Here is a 25547-nt window from a genome sequence, read left to right on the forward strand (position 1 = left end):
GTGATATCTCATTGTGCTTTTAATGAGTACTTCCCTCATGACTAATGATGTTGAACATCTTTTCATGTACCTTTTTCCCATCTGTGTATCTTTATGGATATGTATGTTCAAATCTTTTTGCCATTTTTGATTGGGGAGTTGGTTCAATTATTATTGAGTTTTGAGAGTTATAATTGTATATTCCTTTGCAGTTAAACTTTTATGTTGAGGTAATTGTAGATTTACATGCAGCTGTAAAAAGTTACAGAGCTCCTATGTGTCCTTTACTTAATTTCTCCCAATTAGAACATCTTGCAAAATGTTACTATATAATACAGTATAGTAACCAAGACATTGACACTGATACACTCAAAATACAGAACATTTCCATCAACAAAAGGACCCCTTATACTGCCCTTTTATACCCACACTCACTTCCTCCTGCCTGCTCCCCCTCCTTAGCCCTTTTTAACAGCTAATCTCTTCTTTTCTAAAATTTTGTCATTTCAAGAATGTTATATAAATGGAATTACACATTATGTAAACTTTTGGGATTAGGTTTTTTTCACTTAGCATATTTCCTGGGAGATTTATCCAAATTGTTTTGTGTATTAGCAGTACTACTTTTGTTTCATTCTCTCTATTGTTTTTCTGTTTCCAATTTTACTGATTTCTGCTCTTATCTTTATTATTTACCTTTCTCTACTTCTTTATTTTTCTCTTTATTTCTGAGTTATTGAGCTGAGCTTAAATTTGATTTAAGTTTTTTCTTCTCTGATTTCTAATATATGCATTTAGTGCTATAAATGAGGTTTGTGTGATGAGCCAGGACATTTGTATGTCTTCCATGTGCATTTAAAAAGAATGTTCATTCTTCTTTTGTTGCTTGGATTGTTCCTTAAATGTCCACTGGATCTTGTTAGTTGATGGTGTTGTTGAGTTCTATATCTTGCTGATTTTCTGTCTGGTTGTTCTATCAATTGTTGAGAGAAGTGTGTAACAGTCTTCAGCTATAATTGTGGGTTTGTCTAGTCCTCCTCTGAGTTCTTTCAGGTTTTGTTTCACACAATTTTCAGCTCTGTTGTTTGGTGCCTACCCATTTAGGATTACTATCTCTTTTCAGTGGATTGACCCTTCTATTGTTATATAACTGCCCCTCTCTGTCTCTGGTTATTTTCTTTCAGAGGAAGTCTATCTTATCTGGTATTACAGAGTCATTCCTGTTTTCCTTTGATTAATGTTTGCATAATATATCTTTTATGTTTATTCTTTCAACCAGTCTGTATCTTTATATTTGAAGTGAGTTTTTTGTAGACAGATGATAGTGGGTTATGTTTTATAATTCACTCTGTACATTTTTATCTTTTAATTATATATTTAAACTATTTACTTTCAATGTAATTATTTGTATGTTAAGATTAAAATCAGCAGTTTACTCTTTTTTTCCCCTTATTTCTGTTTTGTTTCTCTATTTTTTTTCCTGCCTTCCTGTGAATAAATGGAACAAATTTTAGAATTCTATTTTGAATTATTTATCATGTCTTTGAGTGCATCTCTTTTGGTATACTTTTTAAAGTGGTTATTCTAGATATTACATTATATGTATATAACCCATCATGGTCTACTGGCGTCATCATTTTACCAGTTCAAATGAAATATAGAAACATTACCTCCTTTTGTGTTCCCTTTTCCTCTCCCATTTATAATGTAATTTAAAAAATATATTTTCTGAACATAGAGGACATATCAGACAGTGTTATAATTTTTGCTTCAACCATCAAACAGTTTAGAAAACTCAGTGGAGAAGAAAAACCTATTGTATTTACCCATATTATTTGTTTACCATGGTTTTTTGTTGTTGTTGTCCCTCTTTCCTAATATTTGAAGGTTCTTTTTTATAATTTCCTTTCTATTTAAAGAGATTCCTTTAGCCATTCTTTTAGGGTAGGTTTGCTAGTGGCAAATTCTCTTAGTGTTCTTTCACCTGCGAATGCCTTGATTTCTTCACCATTTGAAGGATATTTTCACTTGGTAGAAAATTCTGGGTTGGCAATTATTTTCTTTCAGCACTTGAAATGTGTGGTGCCACCTCATTCTGGCTTCCATGGTTTCTGATGAAAAATCACTATCATTTGAATGTTTTCCTCCTGTAGGTATGGTGACATTATTCTCTGACTGCTTTCAACATTTTTTCTTTGTCTTTAGTTTTTAGAAATTTATTTATGATGTATATTGGTGTGAATTTCTTTAGGCTTATCTTGTTTGGAGTTCACAGAACTTCATGAATCTATAGATTTATGTTTTTTGCCAAATTCAGAATTTTTTCAGCTATTGTTTCTTAAAGTACTTTTTCAACTCTGCCCTCCTTATCCTCTCTATATATAAGTCTGTTGGCACAAACGTTAGCTCTTTTTTTATAGTCCTACAGGTCCCTCTGACTCTGTTCACTTTTTAAGTCTCTTTTTCTCTGTTGTTCAGTTGGAGTAATCTCAATTGTTCAATTCACAGATCTTTCCTCTCTCCTCTCCACTCTAGTGTTGAGCACATCCACTGAATGAATAAAAATCCACTGAATTTTTATTTGTTATTGTATTTTTCAGTTCTAATAATATAATTTGATTACTCTTATCAATTTGTATTTCTTTGCTGAGACTATCCATTTCCTTCCTGAAGCTTTATATGTTTTTAAAATGTATTTTAAGCAGTCTCATGATTTCTTGTTGAAGCATTTTATCATGGCTTAAAAAATTTTTTTTTCAGACAGTTTCAACATTGCTGTCATACTGATGTTGACAACTATTTATTGTCTTCTTTGCATTCAGTTTGAAGTCTTCCTGATCCTTGTCTGACAAGATTTTCTATTTATTTATTTATTTTATTTAAATTAAAGTATACTTGATTTACAATATTATGTTTGTTTCAGGTGCACTGCATAGTGATTCAGCATTTTTATAGATTATACACCATTTAAAGTTACTACAAAATAATGGCTGTAATTCTCTGTGCTGTACCATATATCCTTGTTGCTTATCTATTTTTTTAGATAGTAGTTTGTATTTCCAAATCCCATATCCCCTCTCTTGCCCCTTCCTACTTCCCTCTCCCCACTGGTATCCACTAGTTTGTTTTATGTATCTGTAAGTCTGTCTCTATTTTGCTATATAATTTACTTGTTTTACTTTTTAAACAACACATATAAATGATAACATACAGTATTTGTCCTTCTCTGTCTTACTTATTTCACTAAGCATAAAAAATACCCTTCAGGTTCATCCATGTTGTTGCAAATGACACAATTTCATTCTTTCTTATGGCAGAGTAATATTCCATTGAATACATATACTACATCTTCTTTATTCATTAATCTGTTGATGGACACTTGGGTTGCTTCCAAATCTTGACTATTGTAAATTGTGCTACTATGAACATTGGGCAGCACGATCTTTTCAAATTAGTATTTTCATTTTTCTCCCCAGATATTTACCAGGTGTGGAATTGCTGGGTCAAACAGTACTTCTATTTTTAGTTTTATGAGGAACCTCCATACTGTTTTCCATATGGATGCACCAATTACATTCCCACCAACAGTGTACAAGGGCTCCCTTTTCTCTACATCCTTGCCAACATTTGTTATTTGTGTTCTTTTTGATGATGGCCATTCTGACAGGTGTGAGGTTATATCTCATTGTGGTTTTGATTTGTATTTCTCTGATGATTAGTTATGTTGAGCATCTTTTCACTGTTGGCCATCTGTATGTCTTCTTTGGAAAAATGTCTGCTCAGCTCTTCTACCTATTTTTAATCAGGGTGTTTGTTTTTCTTTGAAATTGAGTTATATAAGCTATTGATATATTTTGGATATTAACTGCCTGTAGGTCATATCATTTGCAAATATTTCCTCCCATTCAGTAGGTTGTCTTTTCATTTTGTCATGGTTTTCTTTACTGTGCAAAAGCTTTAAGTTTAATTAGGTCCCATTTGTTTACTTTGCTTTTATTTCTTCTGCCTTAAGAGACAGATCAAAAAAAAATATTGCTACAATTTGTCAGTGTTCTGCTATGTTCTCTTCTAGGAGTTTTATGGTTTCAGGTCTTACACTTAGGTCTTTAAATTACTGTTCATTTATTTTTGTATATGGTGTGAGGAAATGTTGTAATCTCATTCGTTTACATGTACCTGTCCAGTTTTCCTAGCACAATTTATTGAAGAGACTGTCCTTTTAAAATTACATATTCTTGCCTCCTTTGTCATAGATTAATTAACCATAGGTGTGTGGGTTTATTTCTGGACTCCCTATTCTGTTCAATTGATCTATGTGTCTGTTTGGGTACCAGTATCATGTTATTTCAATTACTGTAACTTTTTAGTACAGTCTAAAGTCAAAGAGCACGATACCTCCAGCTTTGTTCTTTTTTCTCAAGATTGCTTTGGCATCCCTGTCTTGTTCCTTTAGAGGAGAGGCTTTTAGCTTTTTACTGTTGAGTATGAAGTTAGCTTTGGATTTGTCATAAGTGGGCTTCTTTGTGCTGAGATATATTCCCTCTATACCAACTTTGATGAGAGTTTTTTTTTTATCATTAATGGATGTTGAATTTTGTCAAATGCTTTTTCAGCATTGAGATAATCATGTGATTTTTCTTTTATCCTTCTTTGTTAATGTGGTGTATCACACTGATTAATTTTCAAATATTGAACCATCCTTGCATCCCCGGATTTAATCCCACTTGATTATGGTGTATGAACCTTTTTATAAATTGTTGGATTTGGTTTGCTGATATTTTGTTGAAATTGAGAATTTTTTTTTTTTCTTTTTTTTTTTTTTGCGGTATGTGGGCCTCTCACTGTTGTGGCCTCTCCCGTTGCGGAGCACAGGCTCCGGACGCGCAGGCTCAACGGCCATGGCTCATGGGTCCAGGCGCTCCGCGGCATGTGGGATCTTCCCAGACCGGGGCACGAACCCGTGTCCCCTGCATCGGCAGGCAGACTCTCAACCACTGCGCCACCAGGGAAGCCCGAAATTGAGAATTTTTGCATCTATATTCATCAAAGATATTGGCATAGGGCTTCCCTGGTGGCGCAGTGGTTGAGGGTCTGCCTGCCGATGCAGGGGACACGGGTTTGTGCCCCAGTCCGGGAAAATCCTACATGCCGTGAAGCGGCTGTGCCCGTGAGCCATGGCCACTGAGCCTGCGCGTCCGGAGCCTGTGCTCCACAGCGGGGGAGGCCACAACAGTGAGAGGCCCGCATAATGCAAAAAAAAAAAAAAAAAAAAAAAAAAAAAGATATTAGCATATAATTTTCTTTCTTTTTTTTTACTGCCTTTATCAGGTTTTGGTATCAGGGTAATGGTGGCCTTATAGAATGAACTTGGGAATGTTCCCTCCTTTTAATTTTTTTGGAATAGTTTGAGAACAGGTTTAAGTTCTTCTTTGTGTGTATGGTAGAATTCCTCAGTGAAGCTATCTGTTCCTGGACTTTGTTTGCTAGGAGTATTTTTACTACAAATTCAGTTTCACTACTAGTGATCAGTTTGTTCAAATTGTCTGTTTCTTCCTGATTCTTAGCATGCTGTATGTTTCTAAAAATTTGTCCACTTCTTCTAGTTTATCCAATTTGTTAGCATATGACTGTCGTAGTAGTCTCTTATGATTTTTTTGTATCTCTGTGGTATCAACTGTTATTTTCCTCTTTCATTTCTTATTTTGTTTATGTGTGTCCTCTTCTCTTTTTTTAAATGATTCTTTTTTTAAACCATTTTTTAAAATTAATTAATTTATTTATTTGGCTACATTGGGTCTCAGTTGCGGCGTGCAGGCTTAATTGCCCTGTGGCATGTGGGATCTTAGTTCCCCGACCAGGGATCAAACCTGTGTCCCCTGCACTGGAAGGTGGATTCTTAACCACTGGACCACCAGGGAAGTCCCTCTCTTTCTTCCCTTCTTGATGAGCCTGGCTAAAGATTTATCAACTTTGTTTATCTTTTCAAAAAACCAGCTCTTGCTTTCATTGATCTTTCCATTTTTTGTCTCTATTTTACTTCTCCTTATCTTTGATCTTTACTATTTTTGTAATTCTGCTGCCTTTGGGCTTCATTTGTTCTTCTTTTCCTAATCCCTTTAGATGGTAAGTTGTTTATTTGAGTTTTTCTTATTTCTTGAGGAAGGCCTGTATCACTATAAGCTTCCCTCTGAGAACTGCTTTTGCTGCATCCCATAGATTTTGGAAAGTTGTGTTTCCATTTACATTTGTCTTGAGGTATTTTCTGATTTCCTCTTTGATTTCATTAACCCATTGGTTTTTTAGTAGCGTGTTGTTTAGTCCCCATATGTTTGAACTTTCCCCATTTTTCTTTCTGTAATTGATTTCTGGTTTCATACCACTTTGGTTGGAAAAAATGCTTGATATAATTTCTAACCTCTTAAATTTCTTGAGACTTGTTTTGTGGCCTAGCATGTGATCTATCCTGGAGAAGATTTCATGTGCACTTGAAAAGAATGTGTGTTCTTTGCTATTGGTTGGAATATTCTTTATATATCTATTTGGTCAACTTGGTCTAAAGTATAGTTCAAGTGCAGTGTTTTCCTGTTGATTTTCCATCTGGATGATCTATCCATTGTTGAAAGTGGGGCACTGAATCCCTACTATTATCGTATTGTTGTCTCTTTCTCCCCTCAGATCTGTTAGTATTTGCTTAATATATTTAGGTGCTCCAATCTTGAATGTGTATATATTTACAATTGTTATATCTTTTTGGTGAGTTGATCACTTTATCATTAAGTAATGACCTTCTTTGTCTCTTCTTACCATTTTTGGCTTCAAGTGTAACTTTAAGTATAGCTTATATAGCTTATATTAGTATAGCTACCCACACTTTCTTTTGGTTCACAGTTGCATGGAATATCTTTTTCCATCCCTTCACTTTGAGCCTATATGTGTCCTTAAAGCTGAAGTGAGTATCTTGTAGGCAGCATATAGCTGGGTCTTATTTTTTTAATCCATCCAGCCACTCTGTGCCTTTTGATTAGATAATCCAATCATTTGCATTTAGAGTAATTATTAATATGTAATGACTTACTAATGTCATGTTATTAATTGCTTTCTGGCCATTTTGTAGTTTCAGTGTTCCTTTTTTCCTCTCTTGCTGTCTACCTTTGTGAATTGGTGATTTTCCATGATGGTACACTCTAATTCTCTTCTCTTTATCTTCTGTGAATCTACTACAGGTTTTTGCTTTGTGGGTATCATGATGCTTACACAAAACATCTTATAGATTAACATTCCAGTTTATTCTGATAGCAACTTAACTTCAATTGTATATTAAAAACTATCCTTTTATTCCCTCCCCTTTTATATTTTTGACATCACAGCTTATCTCTTTTTATATTGTATATTTGTCACAAATTATAGTAGCTATAGTTGTTCTTAATACTCTTTTTCTTTAACCATTATTCTATAGTTAAGTGGTTAACACACCATCATATTAAAGAATTAGAGTATTCTAAGTATGGCTGTATATTTAAGAAAAAGAAGAGCAAATTAAATCTAAAATAAGTAGAAGAAGATAAGTTTTTAAAGTTAGAGCAAAAATCAATACAATTGAAAACATAAAATTAATAGAGAAAATAAATTATACCAGAATCTGGCTCTTTCAAATGTTCAATAAAACTGATAGGCCTCTGGCCAGGCTTACTAAGAAAAAAGGAGAAAGGAAAGAAATTACTAATATCAGAAATGAAAGAGGAGACATAACTACAGAGTGTATTGATATTAAAAGAATAATAAAGGAATACTATAAACAACTTTATGCCCACAAATTTGATAACCTAGATGAAATGGATAAATTCTTTGGAAGCTTCAATCTGCTAAAACTCACACAAGAATAGACAATACAAATAGGCCTATTTCTATTTAATCAACAATTGATCCCCTTCCAAAAAAGAAAGCACCAGGGACAGATGGGTTCACTGGTGAATTCTTTCAAACATTTAAGGAAGAAATTACACCAATACAATCTCTCTCAGAAGACAATAGCAGAGGGAATACTTCCTAACTCATTTTATGAGGCCAATATTTCCTAATACCAAAACCAGACAAAGACATTACAAGAAAGGGAAACCACAGACCAATACCTCTCATGAACAGATGCAAAAATCTTCAGTAAACTTGAAGATAGATCAATAAGAATTACACAATCTGAAAAAGAGACAAAAAGGCAATTGAAAGAAATGAACAGAACCTTAGGGACTTATAGGACAATAACATAATGTATAACATTTGTATCATCAGAGTCCTAGTAAAAGGGAGGAAAACATGTGGGGATGAGAAATTTTTTAACCAAAACAGTGAAAAACTTCCCAAATCTGGTGAAAGACATAAACTGCAGATTCAAGAAACTGAGTAAACCACAAATGAGATAAACCCAAAGAAGTTCATTTTAAGACACATCATGATCAAACTTCTGAAAACTAAAACAAGGAAGAAAAAAATCTTAAAAGATCCAGAGAGAAACTACATATTTTATTTTATTTTATTTTATTTTTTTTAATTTAATTTAATTTTTTTTTTGAAACTACATATTTTAAATGACAGTTCAAGTAACAGAGAAACTCTCATTAGAAACCATAGGGGTCACTGCTAATCCCAAACTCCCATTATAGCAGAGGCAAACTGTTATATATAGGCTGGATAAACAACAAGGTCATACTGTATAGCTCAGCGAATGATATTCAATATTCTGTGACAAATCATAATGGAAAAGAATATATATATATACAGTTAAATGTATAACTGAGTCACTTTGCTGTACACAAGAAATTAACATAACATTATAAATCAATTATACTTCAATAAAATTTAAAAATATGTAAATAAACTATACTTCAATTTAAAAAAACCCACAGGGGTCAGCAGGAAGTGGCAAAATATATTTAATTGCTAAAAGGAAACAACTATCAACCCCGAATTTTATATCTAGCAAAAATACCTTTCAAGAAAAAAAGGTGAAATAAAGACATTCTCAGACCAAAAAAAATAAAAGAATTTGTTGTCAGCAGACCTGATCTAAAAGAATTGCTGAAAGAAGTTGTTACAACAGAAAGAAAATAGTAATAGAAAAAACCTGGAACATCAGTAATAAAGCAAGAACAATGAAATGGGTAAATATAACAGAATATCATTCTTCTTATGAGTCTTTAAAACTATTAGACAGTTGAAAGAAAAATTATAATGTTGGGCTTCCTATCAATACCAATTTTGCCTCTCCAATAGAACTATATATACTGCTAAATTGATTTTGTTTTCTCTAATATCTTGTAATTTCTTAATTCTGTCTGTTCCAATGACTCATTCAGAGTTTGGAATTAAGGGATACTTCATGAATTCCAGTAAGGCAACTATCTGGTGTTAGATCTCATTTTACCAAAACTCCTATTGATGTGGTTCTTCCAAACATTTTAAATCTTATCTTTCTTTTTCCTTTATGTATACTTGGCCATTTTTCCTGAAACTATTGATACCTGTGGTCATGTATCTAGTAATCCTAACGTTTTTAGTTCAATTACATTTTAATAGATTAAATAGAAAAACATTTTCTTTTCTTTCTTTTTTTTTTTTTTGCGGTATGCGGGCCTTTCACTGTTGTGGCCTCTCCCGTTGTGGAGCACAGGTTCCAGACGCACAGGCTCAGTGGCCATGGCTCACAGGCCCAGCCGCTCTGCGGCATGTGGGATCTTCCCAGACCAGGACACAAACCCGCATCCCCTACATCGACAGGCGGACTCTCAACCACTGTGCCACCAGGGAAGCCTGAAAAACATTTTCTAATATGGGAAGATAAAACAATGCCAAGTCTCTAGTTTGGAGCTCTAGGTTTGTTCTTTATCCTTGTTCTAAGCTTTTCCCTGGTCTCTTTGATTGTGATAGTTCATTCCTTCTCTCTGGTTGTTGGAATGGCAGAGGCTCTTTGTTTTGGGGTTGCATGACAGCCATTTGTCCTTATGTGGTCTGTTATTCTGCCTCAGGGGTTGCCTGTCCATAAGATAGATATAATGCTTTTCACGTCCGTAATAAAGTCTGCGGCAGGTGTGTGTATGGGTGTCTTTCTTTTCTTGTTTTTTTCTTATCTTTTCTTGTCTTGTCTTTTCTAATAGATTTCTTATATGCTTTTTTCCTTCTATTTCTCTAAGTCTACTCTGGTACGCAATAATCTCCACATCTTTCAGTAGTCTGTGTCCTAACTGTGCCTATCTCAACTGGGATATCATTACACCCCACCTGTACTTTTAGTTGCTCCCATAATTGTAATTATTTCCTGGGGAGATCCTGCCTTATAAATGTTCTAATCTTCATTTTATCTCTGCAACAATTTATTTTACATGTATTTTTTATGCCCAGGCTATCCTAGTTTCATCAGTGTTGTTTTGCTTTTCTATAATCTTTCTGCAGTTTAGCTCTTAAACTGTTGTTTGGGGTTGGTCACCTAATTTTCCATCCTGTAAATATCAATTCCAGTAATGACCGTCTCTGTCTAGTGACTTCTATGGTGCCTGAATGTCAACCCTCACTTTGTTTTTAACTTCAGAAATATCAGGAACACGATATCCATATATTGCCATGTGGTTTATGATTCTCTAATTTGATGCCTGAATTCTTTAGCAATTTTTATCATTAATATCAATATATTACTACTATATTTGCTGTATAATGTTTCCATTTTTCTGTGGTTGAGCCTATTTTATGTCCACTACAGCATAGATTTTTCAGTAATCATGACTAGTCACTCTCTGTAATTCCTGTCATCTGGATTGTTGAAATGCCTCTTTAGAGTATCATTTGACCAGCCTAGAACCCCCTGGGTCATTAGCTTCATCACAGCATTTATGATATGCAGCACCATCTGCTTGGAAACATGATTCTTTCTACCCTTGCTTTTTCTTAATTCTTTCTGGATCCTGCACTACTTCAATCATAATCATCACATCCTTTACTGTCTAGTTTTCTCTTCTCTAGTTGGTCTAAACATCATGGGAGCAGGGAATTACCCTCCTTCTATTTTAGGCTTAAACATAACTCTGTATTTCTTTTCTTTAAATAATCATTCCTGTCTAGTTTGTTACCCTAGTAAATATTCTATTTACTGACTTACAAAACCATTAAAATATATTCATAGTATAAAATTACTAATGAATTTCTCTCAGCTCTTGATCTCAGATTCTATTTTGCTTTAGCCTTATACACATACGAGAGCATATCACTCTAAAAATGTGGTGCTGTGCATATAGACATAAGGCCAACAGAGATTCAGAAGAACCTTTATACCCTGAAGGTGAGGAAAGGCCAGGCTCAAGTTTAATTATGGTCCCGAAGGAGAAAATGTCATTTTATTATGTGGATAAATACACGTTAGTGTCAGTTAGGTTAAAAAAAGTTTAAACATAATTCGTAGTATTTTTCCAGAAAAATGAAACAGACACGCCAAGAGTTTAAAAAAATGACCCCAAATCATGAGTGCAGTGAGAAGTGGGGAGATGAGGCTATGCAGGTTTGATATTAAGAGATTCAAGAAAGCTAAATTGTGCTTGGTGTGATGTGCTTGCTTATGGAAAGTTGAGAAAAGCTGAATATGCATCAAAGTGGGGAGTGGGTTGAAAAAGTGAGTCTTATAGGGAGGTCAGCCTCGAGAGTGCACTGATTATGAAGGATACATAAAGTACAATAATACACTGGCTACTGGCTATGAGAACTATGTGCCGGGCCCCATATTCAGCACATTACATGTATTCTTTCTAATATTACTCTAACTGTGCAAAAGGGCCAGGTTTGTGCATATGAAGAAACTAAATATGTGAAGAAACTAATGCTCAGAGAGGCTGCAGTTCATTTACCTAAGGTGACACAGAGAAAATATTAAGCCAAGTGTATAAGCCTCTGCAATCTGTATTTATCTTACTACTCTACACTTCCTACCTGGTGTGACCTGTGTAAATATGTCTTTGGGATAATTTCATCAGTCCTTACTAGAACTTTTCTGCTTAGCTCTTCCACTGGGGACTCAACATTCATTCCTTCCAAGATTTCTCAGAGAAAAACTGAAATTGACCAACCAAAATTCTCAGCTTGTCCTGTAGGTGCCACCATAACCATAGAATGTCTCTTTCTTGCTCGTCAGCTCTTATTTCTCACGGCTGCGATAGACCAGAAATTCTAGAAGATAGAAGAAGCCAATTTACGTGGCTGATAGTTCATATTGGTAAGCCCACCCATGTGTTTAGAGTTCTGTGGCTCTAATATGCATTTTTCCTTGTTTTAAAAGACTTCTAATTTTTTGAAGAGAGAATATTTTACATGATACCAAGATCAGAAAGTATAAAAAGGTACATAATAATCTCCCTCCCACTGCCACCCCCATCTGTTCAGTTCTTATTCATGACCTCTCAAAGCAGGTAACCACAGTTATTAGTCTCCTGTATCATTCCAGAGAGTTTTAACACACACACATATAAATATATAATCTTGCTTCTTTTTTATTATACAAAGGGCAGCATATTATACAGACTATTATATAGACTATTCTGTACTTTGGTTCTTTTTCCCACATAAACACATATATAGGAACTTTCTATAGCAGTGCATAAAGAGCTTCTTTACACTTTTTAAACAACTGCATAGTATTTCACTGTACAAATGTACAGTTATTTATTGATGGGTATTTAGGTTGATTCCAGTTTTATTGTTTATTATTATTTATTAACAGTAATAAAAATAGCAATCTGTATTTGTTTTTTGAGGCTGCCATAACAAGTTACCATAAACTTAGTGACTTAACTCCATTTATTATCCACAGTTCTGTAGCTCAGAAGTCCAGGTGAATTTGACGGGGTTCTCTGCTCAAGGACCAACAAGAACAAAGTTAAATTGTTGGCCCAGTGGGGCTTTTACCTGGAGACTCCGCTTCCAGTCTTACTTGGGTTGTTGGCAGAATTCAGTTTCTAGGGGTTGTGGGACTGAGGTTCTGGTTTCTTTGCGGGCTGTCAGCCAGGAGCCACTCTCTGATCCCACATGTAGTACAATTCCTTTCACATGGTCCCTCATATTCCAACCAGCAGGGGCATGGCATCAAGTCCTTCTCACTCGTGGAATCTCTTGGACTTCCCTTTCTGCTATCAGCAGGAGAAATCGTTCTGCTTTTAAGGAGTCATATGATTGGATCAGATCCACTCAGATAATCTCTCTATCTTTTAGAAATTCTTCTTACCACACTATCACTCATCTTGCACTTACAACATTTTTCTATGTGCTTTATTTATATCAGCTCATGTAATCCTCACCACAACCCATTAAGTTCAGTTGTTATTTCCATTTTACAGATGAATAATCTAAGACAGAGTGGATAAGTAACTTGCCTTCGGTCACAAAACTGTGAGTGATGGAATCAGGAGCCAAATGTGGGCACTCTGTGACCAAACCTGTCCTCTGAGTACTTCCCCCTACTGCCTGTTGCAAATGGAGCCATAATGAATAATTCTTTGTTAGTCCCTGCATCAACCAGAGTCCTGCAGGAAACAGAGGATATGTTCAAAATTAACTGCTGAGGGCTTCCCTGGTGACGCAGTGGTTGAGAGTCCGCCTGCCGATGCAGGGGACACAGGTTCGTGCCCTGGTCTGGGAGGATCCCACATGCCGCGGAGTGGCTGGGCCCGTGAGCCATGGCCGCTGAGCCTGCGCGTCCGGAGCCTGTGCTCCGCAACGGGAGAGGCCACAACAGTGAGAGGTCCATGTACCGAAAAAAAAAAAAAATTAACTGCTGAGAATGTAATGAAGCAATGATTTACAGAGGGATGGGAAAGATTAAGGGAATCTATAAGGGATGGTGAAGATCAGATATAAGCTAAAATCCACAGGAGGTTGTTTTACCATCCCTAAGCTTGAAGTGAAAGAGAAGAAAACTGTGTTACTTGAGGCTGGCAAGAGCTGGAGCTGGGGAAGGTGGCTCCTTGCCAGGAGCTGTGACCATAGAGGAACACAGGCATTTCCAAAATCAGAGCTAGGCAGGGAAGGAGTAGGGGAAGGCAAGGATAAGCCCCTCGCCTCTCTCTCCTCCTGACTTCCAGTGTCCTTGTATTGGCCAATTCCAAGTGGAAGCCAGAGGGCAAGGAAGCCTTGGTGATGCACTTAAAGCTTAAGTGCTTGGGCTCAGAGTAGGGTATAGAAGAGTAGAGAATGGTTATGAGTTAGGGGATTGGATAACATAGCATCTTGGTGTCCTTTGGTCAGAAATTCAGTTTCAACCAGGGACCAGTAGCAAGCTAGGAGTGTTTGTTTAAATGGGTAATAGGTTGTGACCAAAGAGGCTTTCATTCAAAACCCTCCAGACCTGCCCTGTGATGTTAGGTCTTGAAGACCATTCATATAGCATCCCTATCTGTCACTGTCATGTACTAGTGGGTCTGCTGGATGGTAAGTCCCAAGAGCAAGGCAGTTACACCTTAGCCTTGATGTATGGTGTGTGGATCTAGCTCATACTGGCTGGTGAGAACCAACTTGTAAATTTTCAGGAATTTTGTGAGTTAGTTGATGTCACTTTGGTAGCTCAGAATTAGCTATGATGGGAGTATTTACACCATAAAAGGTAGCAAATGCTACAAATCAGGCTCTTTTGTTTTTCTGGAGAGCTGGTTATTAAACACTGACCAGTATGCCACTGGCCTTGGCCTTGACCATCTCTCGCTCTAGACCCCAATAAAACTGATTGTTTTATGGGTTACCCAAAAAAGGGGTCTGGAGCAATGCAGCCAAACATGGAATGTCTTGGCACTAAATTCCAAAGAAGCTCACTATATATATATATATATATATATATATATATATATATTTTTTTTTTTTTTTTTTTTTTTTTTTTTTTGCGGTACACAGGCCTCTCATTGCTGTGGCCTCTCCCGTTGTGGAGCACAGGCTCCGGACGCACAGGCTCAGCAGCCATGGCTCACGGGCCCAGCCGCTCCACGGCATGTGGGTTCTTCCTGGACCGGGGCACGAACCCGTGTCCCCTGCATTGGCTGGCGGACTCTCAACCACTGCGCCACCAGGGAAGCCCGAACTCACTATATATTGTCCCTATTCATTTGCAGTGATGTTGCCAAGTGTAACAACTTGTATCTCACACAGATGTCCAGACCAGTTGTTGCTGGAAACTTCATCCATAGAGCAGGCTTCTGTGCTTTCACGGGGTTTTTATCTCCTACTATATGTTTTACTGTATGGCATCAGGTGTCTTCTCAGGTACTTATAGTGCTTGCTACTTCCTGTTTACCAGCTCCAATTAGCCATGATATCAATTTAATGGATCTATGAGTCAAAATATTCTGATTACCACCCAGACCCTGTGACTTATTAAAGTAATCACTCCCATTTAATCTCTGATGGTCAAGCAGAGCCACTTGGCATCTACCATCCCAGAATCTTCTTATTCCCATTGAAATCAGCACCAATTCTATAGATGCATATCTCATCATTATAACATGCCTAATAAATCTAACTTTTTAAATAGTGCTTTTTGCTTTTGCACAGTAGAGGAAACCAGTGACAAAACAAAAAGACAACCTACTGAATGAAATATTTGCAAATGATATGACCAATAAGATGTTAATATCCAACATATATAAAAAGCTCATACAACTCAACATCAAAAAAATAAACAACCTGATTAAAAAATGGGCAGAAGAACTAAATAGACATTTTTCCAAAGAGGAAATGTAGATGGCGAACAGGCACATGAAAAGATGCTCAACATTGCTAATCATCAGGGAAATGCAAATCAAAACCACAATGAGATATCACCTTTCACCTGTCAGAATGGTTATCATGAAAAAGAACACAAATAACAAATGTTGGCAAGGATGTGGAGAAAAGGGAACCCTTGTACACTGTTGGTGGAATGTAAATTGGTGCAGCCACTGTGGAAAACAGTATGGATGTTTCTCAAAAAACTAAAAATAGAACTACCATATGACCCAGCAATTTCTTTACTGGGTATATATCCAAAAAAACCCAAAAATACTAATTCAAAAAAGATACATACGGGGCTTCCCTGGTGGTGCAGCGGTTGGGAGTCCGCCTGCCGATGCAGGGGACATGGGTTCGTGCCCCGGTCCGGGAAGATCCCACATGCCGCGGAGTGGCTAGGCCTGTGAGCCATGGCCGCTGAGCCTGTGGGTCCGGAGCCTATGCTCCACAATGGGAGAGGCCACAACAGTGAGAGGCCCGCGTACCACACACACACACACACACACACACACACACACACACACACACACACACAAAAAGATACATGCACCCCAATGTTCATGGCAGCATTATTTACAATTGTCAAGATATGGAAGCAACCTAAGTGTACATCAACAGGTGAATGGATAAAGAAGATGTGGTATGTGTACATATCACAAAGGAATAAAAAGAATGAAAATTTGCCATTTGCAGCAACATGGATGGACTTGGAGGGCATTATGCTAAGTGAAATAAGTCAGACTGAGAAAGACAAATATTGTATGACATCATATGTGGAATATGAAAGTACAACAGTGAATATATAGTGAATATAACAAAAGAAGCAGACTCACAGATATAGAGAACAAACTAGTAGTTACTAGTGAGGAGAGGGAAGGGGGAGGAGCAATACAGGGGATTAAGAGGTATAAACTATTAGCTATAAAATAAGTTACAAGGACATACTGTACAACATGGAGAATATAGCCAATATTTTATAATAACTATAAACGGAGTATACCTTTAAAAATTGTGAATTACTATATTGTACACCTGTAACATATAATATTATACAGCAACTATACTTCAATTAAAAAAATAAATCAGTATTGCTTTTTAAGATGCTGATGCTCCCTTCATCAAGGCATTCCTTAATGCTTCAGTAAATAAATGTCTTCTAGTTCTCTTGCTGCTTATGATTGAGGATGGGAGGTGGCTCTTCAACCTATGTATAAATACAATAGATCCACTTTAACATTCTCATCAACTTAACCTTTGAAGTCTGCCCTGTACACCTTGCTCAAAAAATCCAGCATCACAGCCTCATGGTAGGCCCATTGCCAAGGCTTCAGAGAACCACACCCAGGTGCTTGAGCCAACACACTAAACCACAAATCCTTTGTGAGGATTCATATCAAAACATTTGGCCTGAAACAACCTTATGTTTCATCTAACACACTCAGAAGCAATACCTGTGTTTGTTTCCTAGATTCCTGCTAATACAAATGGGCAAGTATACTTTATCTCCTCCTGCAGAAGACCTTACTCTTCTCTCTTTGGGCTGTGCTGGCATTTAACTCTCACTATGGATCTGGAAGTAAATAAGGGATGGTGAGGATGGGTGGGGGAAGAGCTGGCTCCCCTTGTGAGGTGACTGTCCCAAGTTAAGTCAACAAAGGAAATTTATGAAAGGAAAGCCAAGCTTCCCTGGGAAAGAGCTGGGCTGCTTACTCAGACAAGGAAGATTCAAGGAGATTTCAGTGTTCCACATTTTCAGCCTCATGTCTAGTTTTCCAAATATTCCTATTCTAGGTCTCAGAATCCCACCCACCCTCATTAACTACTGCCTTGGGATAACTTGAAGAGGCTGAACATTTAAATAGTGCTATTTCTCTGTTACACATATGGTTAGTTTTTGGACCTAATTTTTGGTCATGTGTGCCCTGTAGAAAATAATCTTTTTAAGGCCAGCATTGAGGCTTTTTGATTTTCTTCTTGTTCTTCGACTTGAAGGTTCAAGTCTTTACGCTTGGGACTTCCCTGGTGGCACAGTGGTTAAGAATCTGCCTGCCAAAGCAGGGGACATGGGTTTGAGCCCTGGTCCGGGAAGATCCCACATGCTGCAGAGCAACTAAGCCCGTGCGCCACAACTACTGAGCCTGAGCTCTAGAGCCCATGAGCCACAACTACTGAGCCTGCGTGCCACAACTACTGAAGCCCGTGTGCCTAGAGCCTGTGTTCCACAAGAGAAGCCAGGGCAATGAGAAGTCCACGCACTGCAACAAAGAGTAGTCCCCGCTCGCCACAACTAGGGAAAGCCCACGTGGAGCAACGAAGACCCAACTCAGCCAAATAAAAAATAAATTTATATATTAAAAAAAAGTCTTTAAGCTTAGATTCTTCCTCCTTTTTGTAAGCTCTCCAAGGCAGTCAGGAGCAGCCAGGCCACAAATTATAATCACCATCATTGCCAGAGCAATTAAGAGCCTTAGTCATTTGATCTTGCCTTGCCATCCACTTGTACTACATCCTACAACAGCGCTATCTTGAGTAATCATGATATTGCTACATATCAGGGATTACTATTATCCTACTTTCCCCTGGGAGAGAATATCTGTGAGCTTATCAAAGATATGGGCAATGGAATCTCGGAATCCCATTTTGAGGGTTTGTTTCCTTGAGCCATTTTTTTTAAATGTATTCTTTTTTTTTATTGAACTATAGTTGGTGTACAGTATTATATAAGTTACAGGTATACAAAAGTGATTCACAATTTTTAAAGGTTATACCCCATTTATAGTTATTATAAAATATTAGCTATATTCCCTGTGTTGCACAATATATCCTTCTTGTTTTCTAAAATTCAAGCATTATTCATTGCAGCACTATTTACAATAGCCAGGACATAGAAGCAACCTAAGTGTCCATTGACAGATGAATGGATAAAGAAGATGTGGCACATATATACAATGGAATATTACTCAGCCATAAAAGGAAACAAAATTGAGTTATTTGTAGTGAGGTGGATGGACCTAGAGTCTGTCATACAAAGTGAAGTAAGTACGAAAGAGAAAAGCAAATACCATATGCTAACATATATATGGAATCTAAAAAAACAAAAAAAGGTTCTGAAGAACCTAGGGGCAGAACAGGAATAAAGACGCAGATGTAGAGAATGGACTTGAGGACACGGGGAGGGGGAAGGGTAAGCTGGGACGAAGTGAGAGAGTGGCATGGACACATATACACTACCAAATGTAAAATAGCTAGTGGGAAGCAGCTGCATGGCACAGGGAGATCAGCTCAGTGCTTTGCGACCACCTAGAGGGGTGGGATAAGGAGGGTGGGAGGGAGACGCAAGAGGGAGGGGATATGGGGATAAATCTATACGTATAGCTGATTCACTTTGTTATACAGCAGCAACTAACACAACAGTGTAAAGCAATTATACTCCAATAAAGATGTTAAAAAAAAAGAAAAAAAAAATCAAGCATTAAAAAATACAAACACGAATAGCTTAGAAATGTGAAAGTTCCCTCATAATCCAAACCTCTGCTGATAATCACTGACAGCCATTTAGTATTTCTCATCTTTGCTAGTCTAAAAGAGCTAAATAGTATCTCCAGTTTTCTTTAATTATCCTTGAACAATTTTTGATACCAATTACTGTATTAGTCAAGGCCCCCACAGGAAAGAAATAGCATACTTGAGGGGTTTAACTGAAGAGGATTTAATGACGGAGATATTTTAAGAGGGATGATGTATTAGTTAGGGTTCTCCAGAGAAAGAGAAATATATATATATATACATATATATATGTATATATATATATATATATATATATAGAGAGAGAGAGAGAGAGAGAGAGAGAGAGAGAGAGAGAGAGAGGGCAAATATATAACCCTAAGTAATACATCACCCCTCTTAAAATATGAAAGAGAGAGAGAGAGAGATTTATTATAAGGAATTGGCTCACATGATTATGAAGCCTGGCAAATCCAAAATCTGTAGACCCAATATCCCAGTTTGAGTCTGAAGGTCAGGAGCTGCTGTAAAATGAGGAAGAGATGATCTTCTAGTTTGAAGACCTTTGGCAGGAGAATTCTCTCTTACCTGGGGTACAGGGTCAGCCTTTTATTCCATTCAGGCCTTCAGCTGGTTGGATAAGGCTCACCCACATTATAGAGGGAATCTGCTTTACTCAGTCTACTGATTAAACATTAATTTCATTCCAAAACACCTTCACAAAAATAGCCGGTGTAATGTTTAACCAAATATCTAGCCATTCTGTGGCCCAGTCAAGTTGAAACACAACATTAACCATCACAGATGAGTAGAGTTAAGGGAACTGAAAAGAGATGGTGAATACCCAGAGATTAGCTGCAGCAGAAATCTGTTATCAGCATTTGGCCTACAGGGACAATGAGGAAGAATTGATGTTATCAGACTCTGGTGATGGCCATAGCCATGGAAGAGGTCATTTGATATTAGCTGTGGTGACAGAGAAACAAAAGCTCTTCCAGAATCACTCTTGTCAAAACAGGAGTCAGTGGAATGCATATCTTGACCTCTCTCTTCTCTCCTTTCCAATCTCTTGCTGATGGCCCACCCATAAATTAATCCAACCTAGAAAGAAGTCAGAGGGTAGAAGAACTTGTGTGAAGCATTCAATAGAGGTCAACCTCTGTTGAAAAAAAAGAGTGAAAATGGAAATGAGGTGCAGAAGCAAACAAAGAATAACCAGAACATTGGTCTTTCTCTGGTACAAGTGTATGTTTACAATAAAGTCATAGAAGTGGACTTACTGGGTCAAAGGGCAGAGGCATTTGTAATTTTTATAGATTTTCTAATCTCCCCACCACTTAGGGATTGTAGCAACTTACATTCCCTCTAGTCCTACATGTGAAGGACTTTTATCACACAGCTTGTCCAACCATGTGCTATCAAAAGTTTGGATTATTTGGGCTTCCCTGGTGTCGCAGTGGTTGAGAGTCCGCCTGCCGATGCAGGGGACACGGCTTCGTGCCCCGGTCCGGGAAGATCCCGCATGCCGCGGAGCGGCTGGGCCCGTGAGCCATGGCCGCTGAGCCTGCGCGTCCGGAGCCTGTGCTCTGCAACGGGAGAGGCCACAACAGTGAGAGGCCCACGTACCGCAAAAAAAAAAAAAAAAAGTTTGGATTTTTGACAATACGGTAGGTGAAAAGTGTTGTCTCTGTGTAGTTGTATTATGTATTTCTTTTTTTAATGAATGAATATATCATCTTTTCATATAAGTTAATAAGAACTCATTCAATTTCAAGTGGTAGAAAACTCAGCTTAATCTGGTTTAAGCAACAGAGAAGAAATAAGATTCACATAAAAGTCAGTGAGTATATCTAGAGACATCCCTTGATCCAAGGACTCAAAGGATGTCATCAAACCTGACCTACCCCTCTCTGTCTCTGTCCCTCTGTATCTTTCTCTCTCAGTCTCTTTGTCTCTGCCTCTCTCTCTCTGCATTTTCCCTTTGCTTGGCTCTGTTCTCAGACAGTCTTTCCTCTTGTAGTGGCCCCAGGCAGCACCAGGCTTTCATCCTCAAGCTCCAAACTCAGCACAAAGACCTATGTCTGACTTTCACTGAATTCAGTTGTATTATGTACCTGTCCTTGAGCTATCACTGTGGACAGAGGGATGTCCTGCTCCATTTGCCCAGGCCTGAGTCACAGGACCATACACCCTTCTATCCACGCATGCATCTTTAAAGACACCCATATCAAAATAATGCAGCTATACTAATCACAGTAAAAACTGTGCTCATCTTCATCCCAGAAGGAGATGAGATAAACAACCTCAAGCTCATAAATAAACGAGTTATTGCTCTAATCCAGAATCTCTAGGTTATGAGTATTCTTCTTGGTCGGGTCCTAATATGGCTTCTTGTAGTCCAGCAAACTGTGATTAAATGAAAACCATAACTCACCATTATACACTTATAGGGAGAGATAATGACAATCGAAATAAAACCTTCCATTTGAAAAAGAGGAGAGTGGGAAACTGACCACAGTGGTCTCTGACCTGGAACACTTCCTAAGACCCCTGACCCTAGAGTGAAGTTGAGCTCGTTAGTCATAATGTGGCCACTCTGGAAGGTGCTCTTTTCTCCTTATTTTCCTTGGCCCCATTTGAGGTGGTGACCTTAGGCAAGGATGCCCCTTCTATGGGTTGCATTTGTTTAGCATCTCATTTCCTGAAGGATTAGGTTCGAGGGCCTGGAATGACCTTGGAGATTGAACAACGGCAGGCTACTCTTTGTTAGGTTTAAGGTTTTTCTGGCTGTGAATCTCTCTTAAAACGTTAGGAGGCAATAACCCCATAAGGTAAGTATTATTATTCTTATTTCATAAGTGTAAATTCTATTGCTCAGAAATGTGAAGTGGCTATGCCCAAAGCCATACAGCTGGGGAGTGACAAAGCCAATATTTGTAACCAAAAGAGTCTACCTTTATCCCTCTATTTCATACTGCTTCCCTGTGTACCTTATATTAAAATAGTTTTGTTTGCAATATCTCTATCATTATTAGCAAAACCTTCATATCTAGAAACTCTAGTGGGAAATTCATTCTCACTGCCCTTCCTCCATGCACTACTAAATTTCTGTCAGTCAGAAGAAAATAATGAAAAACAGAAGAAAAATGGAAAAATTCTCAGTTTGTCCTGTAGGTGCCACCCTCATCATAGAACATGTTTCCAGCTTTGCAGCACAACTCTCAGGGCTGCAATAGACTCAGACATTCTAGGATTCAAGAAGTTGCATCCAATTTATGCAGTTCAGTGCCAGCACCCATAACCTGTTTTTATTGTTTTGTATGTAGCTCCTGGGTTCTAGTTAGGACTTTTTCAATTTTTAATTCATTTAATTGTTGAACAGGTAATATATTTATAATGGCTCAAAAACAAATAAAAGTGTAAAAAGAATATAGTGGAAAAACTTCCGTTTCATCAAGTCCACACCAAAAGTTATCAGTTATTAGTTTATTTTGTACTTCCAGAGTATGTCTTATTCATATACAAGAAAACGTATTTTTTAAAAACTACCTTGTTTTATTTTTCATGATAGCACACTATAACATTTTTTCTCCATCTTGATTATTCCATTAATACTATATCTTGGAAATCTTTTATATCAACACATAAAAATTTCTCTCTCTCTTTTTTACTCTTTTTTTTTTTCGGTACGTGGGCCTCTCACTGTTGTGGCCTCTCCCGTTGCGGAGCACAGGCTCCGGACGCGCAGGCTCAGCGGCCATGGCTCATGGGCCTAGCCGCTCCGCAGCATGTGGGATCTTCCCGGACCGGGGCACGAACCCGTGTCCCCTGCATCGGCAGGCGGACTCTCAACCACTGCGACACCAGGGAAGCCCTCTCTCTCTTTTTTATAGCTTCAGAGTATTCTCACTGTATGGATGCACCTAAATTTATCCACTCAGGTCTCTAGCGATGAGTATGTAAGTCAATTCTTTTGCCAGTAAAAATAATGCTAAAATAAGTAGCTTTGCATATAGTTCATTTTGCATGTGTGTGAATATATCTATCTGTAAGTATTTGAGGATATATGCATTTGCAAAGCTTATTGACATTTCCAAATTGCCCTCCACAGGGCTTGTACCAGTTTATGCACCTGCCAGCCATGTATGAAATTGTCTATTTCCCCACAGCTTGGCCAACACAGTGTTTTGGATTTTTGCCAATCTGAGAGTGAAAAAAATGGTATCTCAGTTTTACTTTTTGTTTCTTTTATTATAAGTGAGTTTGAGTCTCTTTTGGTTTAAGAGCAATTTAAATGAGTTAGAATCCTTTTGATTGCAGGTGACAGGAAGCCCAACTTCCATGGCCTTGGCAAGAAGATGTTTGTTTTCTCATGACTAAAAAGTCTGGAGGTAGATGTAGAATTTCCAGTGGGCCTTAATCCAAAGGCATAAATGTTACTGAGCCCTGTGATTTCTCTCTCTCACTCTTTTTTATCTCTTTCTGTCTTTTTTTTTTTTTAAGGGCTTCAAATGCTTGGATTATTTACTTACTTACTTACTTATTTATTTATGGCTGTGTTGGCTCTTCATTTCTGTGCGAGGGCTTTCTCTAGTTGCGGCGAGCGGGGGCCACTCTTCATCACGGTGTGCAGGCCTCTCACTATCGCGGCCTCTCTTGTTGCGGAGCACAGGCTCCAGACGCGCAGGCTCAGTAGTTGTGGCTCACGGGCCCAGCCGCTCCGCGGCATGTGGGATCTTCCCAGACCAGGGCTCGAACCCATGTCCCCTGCATTAGCAGGCAGATTCTCAACCACTGTGCCACCAGGGAAGCCCCTCTCCTTCTGTCTTGCTCACTCACTTGCTTCCTTTCCCTCTTCCTCTCCTGCTTCAGTTTCCTTCTGTCTTGACCCTCTCCTCAAACAGGCTCTGATTGCCCCATGCTCCCAGACCTGCATTGGACAAGGGATGCAGTGCTCTGACTGGCCAGGCCTGAGTCATGTGATAGAGCCCAAATCCCCCCAAACTAGATGGATTGAGTGAGAGGTGGGGATTCTGGCTGTCCAGTGAAAGGTCAAAGTGGTGTTATGTAGAGAAGAATCAATAGGCACTGGCTGGTGAACACTGCGGATTTGTGTGGTCATCCATTCCTTTGACAGCTCAACATCCACACACCCTTCTACACCTTCAACACACACACACACAAACACACCCCTTAAAAAACAGCCATGCTGTAATTGTGATGAAGCCATAATTGCATGCTGTGAAACTGCACTCACCCCCTTCCCAGAGGGAAACTGCATAGCAACTCATGTGGTTATTGCTCCAAGTTCAAGATTTCTGGGTGATGTGCAGTCTTCTTGGTCAGGTCCTGATGTGGCTCCTCCTGGCCCAGCAACCTGTGGTTCCTGTATAACCAAAAGGCACATATGAAAGGACAGAGAAAGAACAGAATAATAACAACAAAACGCCCATTTAGTGAGGAGGAGAACAGGAAACAGCATAAAGTGGACTCTGGTCCAGGATTCACAGGACAGGAAGAGCAAGATGTCCTTGACCTGGAGGTAATGTGAGCTCCTTAGCTAACCTGACTGCTCTGGCCTGTGATCTGGAATCATCACCTTTCTCCTGTATTTCCACAGCCCCTATGAGTTGGAGACTATGGAGGAGGAGGTCCCTTCTGTGGGGTACATCTCATAAGCATCTCTCTTCCTGTTGGAATGGACTTGGGGTGTTTAGGTTTGCCTTAAAGATTAAATAATCACAGGCTGTTGTTTACCAGATTTTGAGTTCCTCTAGCAAGATATGTCTCCTAAAACACTGTGAGGCTCCTGCGCATATATTGGGAAAAAACTATAATTCGAAAAGATACATGCACTCCTGTGTTCATAGCAGCACTATTTACAGTAGCCAAGACATGGAAGCAACCTAAATGTCCATTGACAGATGAATGCATAAAGAAGATGTGGTATAGATACACAACGGAATACTACCAGCCATAAAAAAGAATGAAATAATGCCATTTGTAGAAACATGGATGGACCTAGAGATTATCCTACTAAGCGAAGTAAGTCAGAAAGAGAAAGACAAATAACATATGATGTCACTTATATATGGAATCTAAAATAATGGTACAAATGAACTTACCTACAAAACAGAAATAGAGTCACAGATGTAGAGACCAGACTTGTGGTTGCCAAGGGGGAGGGGGGAGGGATGGATTGGGAGTTTGGGATTAGCAGATGCAAACTATTACATACAGAATGGATAAACAACAAGGTCCTACTGCATAGCACAGGGAATGAT

General features: G+C 38.2%; 1 protein-coding gene across 9 annotated transcripts in view; it reads right to left on the reverse strand.

Moving 5' to 3' along the window:
* Nucleotides 1-25547, reverse strand: part of DYNC1I1 (dynein cytoplasmic 1 intermediate chain 1) — a 484637-nt gene that overhangs the window by 366756 nt on the left and 92334 nt on the right. For 8 of the 9 annotated variants that reach the window (XM_081243706.1, XM_081243717.1, XM_081243708.1 and 5 more), the window contains exon 2: nt 24521-24649. In XM_081243706.1, the coding sequence (XP_081099832.1) occupies nt 24521-24544 (24 nt within the window). In that variant the 5' untranslated portion in view covers nt 24545-24649. Of the gene's footprint in view, nt 1-8108; nt 8129-24520; nt 24650-25547 lie in introns of those variants that run through there. The other variant, XM_081243716.1, reaches the window with a different exon arrangement.

This window comes from Mesoplodon bidens (genome assembly GCF_964165515.1).
Source record: "Mesoplodon bidens genome assembly, chromosome: 9".
Classification (NCBI taxonomy): domain Eukaryota; kingdom Metazoa; phylum Chordata; class Mammalia; order Artiodactyla; family Ziphiidae; genus Mesoplodon; species Mesoplodon bidens.